Source organism: Labrus bergylta, chromosome 1 (genome assembly GCF_963930695.1).
Source record: "Labrus bergylta chromosome 1, fLabBer1.1, whole genome shotgun sequence".
Classification (NCBI taxonomy): Eukaryota; Metazoa; Chordata; class Actinopteri; order Labriformes; family Labridae; genus Labrus; species Labrus bergylta.
In genome coordinates, this window is record NC_089195.1 from 17,637,973 (window position 1) to 17,650,438 (window position 12,466).

Consider the following 12,466-nt stretch of genomic DNA (forward strand, 5'->3'; position numbering starts at 1 on the left):
GCTGAAACGAAATCTGTCAGGAATGGAGAAACAAAACAAGAGCAGCAGGTTATATTTCACTGTCTAGTTCAGCGGGGGACGTTTGACCTGACAAAGACAGCAGAGACATTAAAACCCAAACGCTGAACTTTCAGTGGTCAAAACTTTCCAATTAAAACATAGTATGGGGCATAAGATACAAAGTGTGTTCAAACCTCTCTGGTAATTGGCAAGCTGAGAAATGATGGTGAAGAGAATCTAAATTCTGTGTTTTTAAAACATGCTTTTCTATTTCAGCTGATTTTTTATTATTGATGCTTTTAAATTGGCAAAGTCCATTTGATAAAGGACTTAGCATTCATGAGTCATACATTTGGAAACAGACTGTTTATTGCTCATCCAGCATGCCCCGGTCACATCTGCAAAGTGCTTGTTTGGTCTGACCAGCTGGAGAAAAATAAAGCGAAAAACAACACTTCTGAATAACACTGAATATTGGGCATTACTGATAGATACAAAAAAAAAAACAGATTCATTTCATGTCGATGTCATAATCAGCCATCCACACGCTCTGTGAGCAGGATGTCTTGTTAACTTGAGAGACAAAACAACACCTCCACATGGCACTCCGCGGTGAAGTGGCACTACATAGTGACTCCTGACATGCATCATTGCTGCAGTGATTAGATTGGTGAGCTTGTGATTGTGTTGTCATATGACTGGTGACTCATCTTCCTGGCACGGCTCTCTGAATTCAGAGAGGATGGAAGAGGACTGCAGGAGCATTTTTGGATGGGAGATTAGTGGTCACAGAGCCCATCAGGTCATCACTCATGATCCTGCATGATTAGTTTCTGCTGAGAACTGACTATGACGGGGAGGTGACCACGTGTTCCTGTTGAATGTAGGCCAGCAATCAGCTGCTAGCCTTTACCGTTTCATACAACTGTTTACTGGTAAGTGAATGCAAATAAAACTATCTAACTTAACTTTGTATTTTTTAAAGCCTGAATTTTGTATTTTAAAGATTGCATGCAGGCTTCTGCTGGGAATTCATTCGGTGGTATGCAGACCAACATTGTCTCTACAGTCTGTTTCAATCCGAACTCGTCGTCAAATACAGCTTGGCCATTGGCCCTTTCATTAAAAATATGACGATATAGAAATCTCTCAAACAATATTCGCCTTTTCTGTTTTTTTCTTCTCATTATTAAAATGTGTCAATACATGTCAAAACAACAAGGTCAAACCCATCATGAAGCATCATGTTGTCACAAAACACACAGAAACCTTCAATTTGCCAAAGACTGGTTAAATTACTAATGTCTAAATGTTAGAAGTTAAATGTTAAAAAGTTTAAATGTTAAACTTTTAAATGTCTTTTACATGGGTTTCTTGTACCTACCTACTAACCCCTCAATCATACAACAAACAATAAAGCCATTATAACTGAGCCTTTGCTTAGATATGTTCTTTCAATTCTGCTGAGTTGTGTAGAATCAGGTCAAAATCACTCTAATAGTATTTCTTTGTGAGAAGGTTTAGATGAAAAAGAATGAGTTTGTATTTCCTTTAGAAAGTCAGGTTATAAACAGTTCTTGTTTTATTAACCTGTTGTTTAACTTATTTTGGAAATATTTACTCACTGATTGAAGCAGGTCCCACAGGCCCTTTTCCCTTTATAGTTTTTCTATATTTTCTTTAACAGCCATCTTCTTGTTTATATAGCACTTTTTTGTACCACAAACATCTGGTTTTATGCCCCTTCACTTTGTACTATGAGCTAAAAAAAAAAAAGTTGGGTATAGTAACAATGATATACCTCTAAAAGTGAACAGCCCAACTTGTGATTCTGCATTATTAAAAGTAGCAGAGCATTTTTCTTGAAGTAATCTTACCTCAGCTGGAGAGAAGAGCCGACATCTCCTGTGCGTGTGTCCCTCATGAGCTGCACTTCCTCCTCCGTCTCGTAGAGGAGCCATCAACCCGACACCCGCAGCTCCTACTGTCCCCGCTGTAATGGCACCGGACGCTCCGCCGCCCACACCGGTCCCGCTCACAGGGCCGCCCGTGGCCCCGGCGATGGCTCCAATGCCTCCCATCATGCAGCAGAGGCCTCCCTGAGCAAGCTCCATCTCGATCTCGGCGTCCATCTCGGCGTCCTCCTGCGCCTCCTTGTTGGAGTCGTCCAGGTGCTTCATGAGCACGGCCACCACCACGTTTATCAGGACAAACTGAGCCGTGAGCACGAAGGACACGAAGTACAACGGGGAGATAAACTGCAGCCCAGCATGGCAGCCGTAGTCGCTGCCCGGACGGTCTAGTGGGCACTCCCTCAGTGTGTCCTTGTGGGTGGAGGGGCATTGGGTGAGGAAGAAGAAAGGAAGGAGTCAGCAGAAGAAGAGTGGGTGGACAAAATGCTAGAATTGAAAGATTTCAGTGAGAACAACAGAAAGAAATACAGGAAGAAGATCAGATTAAAAATGAGTTGAGATGATTATATTTGTGTGCTTTGTGTGATTTAAAGGTACAGAATTAAGGCTTCCCAATGAATATTATTTATTTGAAATAATACACTAGCTAGGGAGTGTTCGATTAAATCAGTTCAGTATTTTCTGTGATTGTTCAGTATGCTTTTTATTTTATTTCTATGGAAAAACTTTAAATTGGCAGCTGGAACAGACTCCACTGAGCCCAATATTTGGCTCAAATTTCCACCCAAATAAACATTAGCCTGTTTCTGTTCTTGCTCCACCACGATAATGAGGCCCAATGCACTGCTTCTCCTTACAAGACTTTTTAAATATTTTGTTTGCGTGTGTCTCTACATGTATTGGCACAGTGACGAACCAGTTTTTAAGGACCCCATTCTAATCGTTTTTCCAGTTAAACATGACAGCGTATTATAAAGACATTCAGCCATCGTTTGTGTTTTTTTAATTTATACTAACTTATCCTTTGTCCAATGTGACATCTCTTTATAGCTTTCATTCAAAAGGTGTGTAGCTAAACAGTAAAAAGTTAAGAAACAGAAAATGTTTGTGTTGTTTGAACATTGACTCTTTGTCCAAATTACTGAAGAAATCATGTAGCAATGAGTCTGAGAGGTTTAAAACACATCACAGTGTCTTTGTTTTTTAAAAACTATGCATATTATTTTAGGGAACAAACAAATGAGTAACACCTTTATACTCAATAAAACAGACTCATTCAGCTAATCATTGAAGCCATTAATAATGTATTTAAATAGCATGTTAAACTTTCACATTGCTGCTTGTTGTAAACTGGAGGCTGGATAAATTTTTCAGTCTGTTTATCTTTCAGTTTTGCACTCTCTGAGAGCCTAATCAGCAATAAATCTCGTATCTCACTAGCTGTGATCAAATGTTAAGATCCAGGTACTTGGCAGTGATTAGAGATTGAGACTTGATTGAGGTGATAGATGAGTGATTGAAGAGCAGCATCAAAGACTTAACTTTATGAAAGTACATACAGAAGATTCTGTTGAGTGTACATTTTTGAAACACCGTCTCTGCTTAAAAACACACTTATTACTTTGTGGTTTCCCCAATGATTAGATTGTCCACTACTTTAATCTGAACTGAAGACCCTCAATTACATGTCTGCATCTCAGCTTCTGTCTGCACTCAGATTGGTCTAAAATGGTTTTGCTGAAAAAAAAATGAAATTACATGCTTGTAAATATCTCTAGACTCCCATGCCCACTTTCTTATTGACCCTCATCTCAGAAAATAAGTGCGGTTATCTCTCCTGCGGCAGACATGGTGGCAGTCTGGAAAGTAAAAACCGATCAGCTTACATGGTCGTGTTGTGATGACAAACGTTGCGAGATAAGTTGCGATTCAAACTCTTTCCCAAACTGTATTACCTTCATGATGCCGTTCCAGTTGTCCCCAGTGGAAACCTGGAAGAGGGTGAGGAAGGCCATCCCAAAGTTTTCAAATGTGGCGTGTCGGCTCATTCCTTCACAAGGGTAGTCAGCGTTACACACTGAGAAAAGGCATGATGATAGGAGAAGAGGGGGGATGAAAAGGAAAGGGTTAAGAGCTTGAAATGTTAATAACATCCCCAATGATAGAGTATAGGTTAATCATTCTATCCTTTAGTATGAACTTTTACATTTATTTATTTGTACTTGTACTTTCATACATTTATTTAGCCCAATCACATCTGTTTGTTTGTTAGCAGGAGTGGTTCAGGATTTATGGTTTTCAAGATTTCTAGAAATTATCTCAAGAAGACATTGGCCATGAAGAAGGGGGAAATTATACAGTGGGCTTATTTAGTTTGAAAAATAAAACTATGGAGATTTTGTTTTCATTATTTTGACAAGTCACAAAATAATTGGAAAGCTGACAGCGGAAACACAACAGTGTGGCCCGGGAGAAGGACATTATGCTGGAATCATTATTTTGAGCGCTCTTAAAAAGACCATTATTTTTCTTGTGACAGGTGCAGATATTCAAAGATCTTTATCACTCAATTAGCAACGAGTACGTCGTAGAAGAGACTTACCCAGCTCCCCAAACAGCTCCACTCCCAGAGCTGCATAGATGAAAAACAGCAACATGAAGAGCAGGCCCAGGTTTCCCACCTATAAAACAGAAAAGCAACACATGAACAAGTCCTATAAAAGCAGGAACTGAGACAGTTTCTACTCTTTTAAATCAAATGTGCTTCTACAGACGGTTACGGAGAGTCAGATTTCAATAGCTATTCATCAGTTAAAGCATGCCTACTATCGCACACACTGTTACTTTAAAAAAGTTTCAGTTGAAAGAGAGAAGGTAGATTACTGTGATGTTCAGTGAGTAGCAAAGATTTATGCTCAATATTTAAAGTTTAATTGAAAAGCATGTTGACTTGGTAAAATATGTTTGAAGAAGCTTGAAATTGGAATATGCAGGCAATATTATACATGAAGCCTTGGGGTAGGAACTAGACTGAACATTGTTGAGGAAATGTGTAGATACTTGACTTCAAGAAAGATTAAGGAGACTCTTAAATTTAAGTTGTTTATATATGACTAGTGAATAGAAATGACATGAACAACACACGTGTAATACGGTGTCTTGCCAAGCCATTTCTGACAGACCATCACATGGGCTTGGTATTTATCCACAAAATGATGCTAAAGTCAACGGCATGGTCACCCTATACTCTACTTAAAAGCTAAGCTTGTGATTTGACACAATAAGAATGTGGGTTTAAAATAATCCAGAGCAGACACTAAATCTGCCAAACAAGCCAGATATGAAGGGAGACCCAAAGTGACCTTGTTTGTATGATCACGGCCGACTCTATCAGTACAGCTCTGACTACCAAGAGACCCAGGAGATGAGCTAAATGTCTGTACATCGACAGAGATTCAGAAATTCCATCACAAACATAACTGCAAACAATGCAATCAGCACAAAAACCAATGCCTGAGAATGTACAGTTGCTATGTTTTCAAGAAATGAGGTGAAACTGGCTGCATTGGTTGGAAAGCATGAGGTAAAATAGAACACCAAATTAAAAGGTTAGAGAATGATTTATGCCAAAAATGAAATCAGTGCATCTCAAGTTTTCTGCCTGAACTAGATCGCAAGCGTCGCCCTATTCTCATCATCTGTATCCACTGTTAGAGCCATTTACACATACGTAAGTGTTATACATATGTAAGTGTAGTATATCTTTTGTGTGCTTCAGTTTTTTTTTTTGTAAACCATCTCTTTATTGTCTTTTATAGTAAAGCATAAACAGTGTATAGCAAAACAGTACACACAATACGAAAACTTAAAAAAGAGGAAATAAAAGTCAAGGAAAAAAATAAATAATAAAAACAAAAACATAGCAGCCCTACTGACAGACAGATCTGTTCATCAGTCCAAACATCATTTTGTATGTCATTACCCTCCAGGAAGTTGTAAAAAATAGTCCATATTTCCAAAACTTGTCAAGTTTGTTTTTTGAGCTAATCCTTTCAAGAGCAAGAAAGAGAGTCATTCCCTTCAACCGCTGAGAGACTCCACAGGTTGTCCGTTTCTTCCATGAACGAGCAATGCATCGTTTGGCCTCCAGGAAACAAACATTGAGTAGATATTTGACATTATTTGAAAGTGCAAAATCATCAGGATAGATATTAAGAATACATAATTTAGAGTTAAGAGGCACCTTTTTACCGATAATTCCCAGTGTGCTTCAGTTTTAAGTAGGTCATGCCTGTTGCTTAATTGAAGGTAATTAAGGCTCCAGTCAACTCTGGCTGCTGACTGGTTAAAGCTTGCAGCATGCTGCCAGTACTGGCTTGCCGGTTTTATTCGAAGCTGTGGAGCTACGGTAGCACACTGTTTTTTTTTACCGTGCTTTACATTTTGTTTGATTGTATTTTTGTATATAAAGCTTTCAGTACTTGGACTGGAGTTTTTTATGAAGCACGCGTCAACCACATGTTTTCCAGCTCTGCAGTTTGTGTGCGCATTTTTTGGAATAAGACAGAGCCACACTAACATCCACGATGAAATTTTTTTGCAGTTTTAAAATCTGATGAATTCTGATGCAAAAACAAACATCTTCAGGGCACTTTAATCATCTCCATTTCCCCCTGATTGCTTTATCATCTCGCAAACTCGTTGATTGACATTTTGATAAGAGACAAGAAGGTGTTCTAATCAATGATGTTGCAAAGCTGAAAAAACACTTTATGTAGAGTTGTACACTTTGTGAAGAAATTAAAAATTGAAGTGCATCGGTGGATGGAAAACTAATTGTCAAGACCTCTCATGAAAAAGTAAGACAGAATTCTAGTTAGAATATTTAATACGCTACATGAGGCTTTGAATGTTATCTTTTTTCCCCTCAATGAATGAAATAGAGAAAATTTAGTACACCGTTTTGGGGAAACTTTTACATGCCAACCTCTTAAAGGCACAGTATGTAGATTCTGCCACTAGGGGGCTCTGAATTAATACAATAACAAAAGATGACGTTGAGGCTGGTGAGGAATCATGGGAGTTCTCTCTGCCATTACGTTACATGACGTTTTTATCAAAGCAGCACATACAGCAACAGTACGGCAGCTTTCAGTAACAATTCCTTATGTAGCGGTCTTTAACGTAACATCCTGTGTTTCCACGCCAACAATAAACAGGTCGTGTCTGTCATGGCGGCCGTCACGACAGGACACGTCCCTCTACAGCTCTGAAATTACAGATTTCTCTGGCTTACTCAACTGTTGGAAATATTTGCGGGTATGTAAGTATTAAACAACAACAAAAGATATAGAACATACAGTAGGTTGAGTCCATTTTTTATTAATTAATAATGTAAACATTGTAAAAACCTTCTAATATTGTTCGTTTACCAGGCATGAATCCTTCCGTGTAGAGCCGTCACAGATACAGATATGCAGTGTTAATGGGTAAAGGATCCTCTGGGTTGTGTTTGCAGGCACTAAAGCAGAATGCTGTTAGCTAAGTCACCTTACAGGGAAAGCAGTGTGGTGCTCTCAATAAATAAGCAAATAGAAGGAGAAAGAGTGGACTAGGAGGGAATAAGACATATAGTTTAATCAGTGAAGAGCGTGAAAGAGCAGAAACAGGGAAAAATTAGGGAGGCAGGAATGGGAAAAGCCTTCCTTCGCTCCACACTCATGCATGTTGGTGATTCCTAGCGGATATTAAAAGCTGGGCCCGAGGCAGTTTGCGGCTTGTAACTTAAGCCCATCTGATGTCTTTAGATCCCTCTAGCAAAGAATGAAAGCACACCACAGGGAAGGTATAAAGAAACAGATTGTTGGATACTATGGAAGCATTGGCGCTGGCAGCCAGGCAACAGAAATGTGTGAGAAACACACGCTTTGATATTTATACCTTTAGTTTCCATAGAGAAAGAACCTGCACTGAGCTGCAAACTTTTAACACTGTTTATCGAATGTGTTCTTTTCTGTTTAATGAAATCATGACTCACTCAGTGTTCTGAGTCATGGGGGGTCCTGTTTTTATGTTGCAGTTGTATGTAATTTGGTAGTGTGACACAAGTCATGCTGACACACTAGAGGGTGTTAAACCCGTCTTAAATTGAGAGGAAAGAACACTCTTAAAGTATACAGCGATAAGATGCTACAGTGAGTCCTCCAGGTTGAGGACTTGAGAACACAGACACCTTCAATATTTTATTCACTTCTACAATATTTATGAGACCAATAAGAAGAAAAGGTTAATTCAGATTTTAACCCTGTAAGACGCACGCAGTGTTGCATATTTACATATCTCACCTTTCGCTGTCCCTTAAAAAAAATCTGTTACTGTTTGTGTCCTTAAATACCACATTTGCATAGTCAGCGGTTCCTTTTGTTTATCCTCACAATATTTCTGAATTGTAAATGTGTTTTTTTTGGTCACAGCAATCAGACCATGAATTTACACAAGATGTGCACTTCTCTGTAAAAGTCTCTCCTTTTCAAAGAAAAATCATCATTACAATGTTTAGAGCCTTTAGATATTTAGTTTGTATGGAAAACAATTAGTTTGTTATGTCTATGATGCAATTTGACATCAGTTGGCTTTAGTGGTTGTCAAGATAGCAAAGGCAACTCTCACATCACATTGCAACAGCTTATGAATCCGATTTTTCACAAGATGAAAATATACTCAAAGAAATCAAAGACTTTGAAATTCACTAAAAGGGTTTTTATGCTTTTTTATTTTGATCAGATAGAGAATACTCTGCAGAGTCATTGCAGAAAAAACACCTACTCTTTATATCATAAACAACAAACATAAAGACACAGATAACCAGGGCAGAGCAGTGTCTTAACTACATTAGCTACCGTCCTGAAAAGCTGTACTTAATACTGAAAGGTTATTTTACCTGTTATATAAATCATAAACAGTGTTTTTCTCTTCATCTTGCTCAAAGCGTCTCTACATTTGGATTAAAAACACACATTTCTTAAGAACCTGCAATGCTTTGTATGTGTGCAGATGGAAAAAGGGACTATTGATCGGAGGCAGAACTAAAGCGGGGGGAGATTTCTGTCACTGTAATTTGAACTCTGTGTGTGAGCTTGTGTTCATTGGTGTTAATGTGTATATCTGTGTATCGGCGTGGACATTCTGTGCTTCAGAAGGAAAACAACTCCTCCCAGAGGGCTCCAGTCAGAGCATTGATTTGGTAGTATAGGGCTAAATAAAATCCACTTCTGTTTGCACAAAGTCTCTACTTTACAAATGTCTGTAATCAAGACACTCCATATCAAACAGGGTTGTTTGTTTTTTTCGGGTTTCTTTACATTTAAAAAAAATATATGAAAATGTATGGTTTTGTTATGTTAGGAAAAGGCAACAGAGGAAGGGCTTCATTGAAAGATGTGTCACAGCCCAAAGAAGATGCAGAGGATGAATAATGGTGTGTTCATTTATCAGTGGGTATTTTAAAATGCAATTTAGTGCCTTTTTTGTGCATTTTGGTCCTGTGACCTTGTACACTAAATTGGCACATTTATCTCTGCAGCATCTTTTTCAAAAGCCTCCATCATCTCTGTTTATAAGGAACTGCGAAAACAGAGTTTAGAATCAATCCTGAAACATGTCTGCACTATCAGAGCTTTGCAGCGTCTTTCACGGCATGAATCAGACATTTCACATACAGATGTCTTTATTGAGGTGTGTTTCTGTTAAATTGTTGGTTTTTCGGTGTGTGTTTTCTGTCTTCAGACCCTGTTCTACACACTGCAGCTGCGTAAACACAGATTATGCATACAGTAGAAGTTCGTAGTAGTTACATTAAAATTCATATTTAAACATCATTATGACTAACTACTAAACAAAGAACTAGCACAAATTAATACTGAAAGATAATGAATTTTCCATAACACATTTCAAGACCAACCCAAAGTGAATCTGTCTGTCTTAACTGAGTACGTCAACTCTGTCAACAAACGGTTACAAACACATCAGTGAGCTTAATCACACATTTCTGCTTCGCTTAAAACTCCACTTAAAGTCACCTAATCCGCAGATAAAAACAGCAAGTGATACATCTTATCAGAACTATGACAATTTAATCATTACAAAAAAATGGGAAGTTTTCTTCCAAGGTCAGATCCTATATTTCTGACCCATGTTCATGTAGAGTCTCTAAGATGGGGTTGAATAATAGAGTTTAATAAAGGAGGTGTCAGAAAGGATAGATGAACAGTCTGGTGCACAAGGGATTTGTTGACACCAACAAAAAAATCCTCCCCCCCCCCCCCCCCCCCCTCCATTTGTAAATATTAAAGGGAAATAGAGGGAATGTCCTCTCTGGTAGACTTAACTCAACAGATGACATTACAGAACATCCAGAGCCACTTACGGTTAGAAGGGCAGTTTGTAAAGCAGCATGCCAAAGATACAGCATCAGTTATCCACCACTAAGTGGGCTGTGCCTGATCTCTCTTTATCATGAAACATGGTTTCAGCTTCAGGCTTTGAAAATACCAACTCATTAAATATTAAACCTAATAATGTAATGGTAGGATGTCCAGCTGCATCAGCAGTCAAAACACAACTGGAAAGATGATCAGAAAAGAGGGTAACAACAACATAAAGGAGAAAAGAACCTCAACTCTTGTTTACAAGTGATTTACATAACAACAAGTCCTCTTACTTCCAGTCTGATGATTCTGTTTTCATTTAACTCAAACTCAGAATAACAAGTTTGCCTTCCACCCGAGGAGGCCATCGAATGCAAGTAAAGTGTAAAACTTTTCTTTGCCCCAAAAAAACCCCCAATTTGTCGAACTCTGCATCATTTTTTCTGTTCACAGGAGAGTTGTTAAATTGCATATATTGCTTAATATTGCTCTTTAAATTCCACAATGTTCCAGATACTCCAGGACAAGCCAAAACTTTGAGATATATTACATTGGGCAAAGGTTAAGGGAACAAAATGTCTTTTTGTGTGCCATGGGAGCAAAAACGTTTTGAGCTGCTCTTTTCTCTTTTATCCTAGTGGGAATAAAACAAATCCAATATTGAAGCCACAAAGGCCTGACTGTTTCCTGACCTGAATAAATGAGCCGGATACATAGAAAGTGAACAAAGGGTTACAACATTTGGGGCAAAAATTGAGCCACAGCCCGTCTACTAAGGGTGATAAGTCTTCGGAAGTCTTCTATGGACGCTGATCATTTATCATTCCAAAAATGTTAATTGACTCCCTTGTGTCCTTGTGATAAGCCAGAGGAGAGTGTGTGTCTGTCTGCCTGTGTGTGTGTGTGTGTGTGTGTGTGTGTGTGTGTGTGTGTGTGTGTGAGGACACGTACCTGAGGAAGAGCCTGGACCACTGTGTCTAACAGAGCTCTCATCCCCGTTGCCATTTTCAACAACTTCAGCACTAGAAATCAAAGGAAGAGACAACGTTAGCAACAACACAAAAATATTTGTCAGTGTGGTGCCTTTGACACAAGTCGTTGGGCGAATTTTTTATTTTTTTTTTTAATCTGCGGATAGATTTAGAGAAAGTGAGTCGGAGGACAGAGCTAAAAGATCCCACAGAGATAGAGGGGAACGATCAGCAGAGATAATAGGGAGGCAGAGAAGGAGTAGGAGAGCGATAACAGACGATCAATGGATGGAAAAAAAGATCCAGGCTATCCATGAGAGACCCTTCACCATTCTCAGAGGTCCAATCTCAGGAGGAACAAGGCTGTGGTCGGTTGGAAGAAGAAAACATGTGCAGTATTTGTGCGATGGGGACCAGCCACTCAGACAATAAAGCCTTCCGAGAGGTAGATGTGGATTGATGGTGGTTGTGTGTGAGAGAGAGAAAAGGGGGATCTGACAGTGTGTCTGTCAGTCTAATGACAGTGTGTGGTTTGAGCAATGTCTGTAGACCTTTCTCTCCAAACCGTGTCCCTCTCTGGTTTTTAAAGCTTACGACACAGATTTTAGATTTGTGTGTTTGTGCATGTTTCTCAGAATTGGCTTTATACTAACAGGAGAAAAGTGATGTGTTTGTCTAAGATATCACTGTCTTAAAACTTAATACGCCTGTTTCTGCTGGGAATAACACTAGGCTACTTGAAGTAACTTTTTTGTTAATCCCAACAGAAACAGTTAAATGCTTTTGTGAAGCAAGATAAATAGTCTTGCTTTACAAGAAAAAAAAGAGAGCGACAAGCTAATATAAACTGTTGTAACTTATTGCTTTAACAGTATTAATCCATTTTTATTCAAATTAATTTCCACATTCACCCAAGTTAGTTAAGATTAAGACAAAGTGGCAATATATTTTAGAGAGGACAGAAAAGATTTCAAGTCGCGTAGGCCTTACACTCATCCTCAAATACCCCACGTGCTTGCTAATTACCACTGGCTGCTGTTTAACTAGTATATTACCAAAGGGGGCACTCAGTGGTCCCAGGGCAGTGATATAAAGGGCAGAGCGCGATGGTGGGAGGGCGAGGATTAAGTGAGATTGATGTAATTTGCCTTTATCC

The 12,466-nt window shown here is 38.9% G+C and overlaps 1 protein-coding gene across 1 annotated transcript in view; it reads right to left on the reverse strand.

Annotated features, from left to right (window-relative positions):
* LOC109991323 (voltage-dependent T-type calcium channel subunit alpha-1I-like) overlaps nt 1-12,466 on the reverse strand; it is a 140,579-nt gene that overhangs the window by 22,390 nt on the left and 105,723 nt on the right. The window contains exons 28-31 of the mRNA XM_065955400.1: nt 11,291-11,361; nt 4,516-4,594; nt 3,869-3,990; nt 1,878-2,324 (exon numbers count right to left, since the gene is read on the reverse strand). Of these exons, the coding sequence (XP_065811472.1) occupies nt 1,878-2,324; nt 3,869-3,990; nt 4,516-4,594; nt 11,291-11,361 (719 nt within the window). The remainder of the gene's footprint in view (nt 1-1,877; nt 2,325-3,868; nt 3,991-4,515; nt 4,595-11,290; nt 11,362-12,466) is intronic.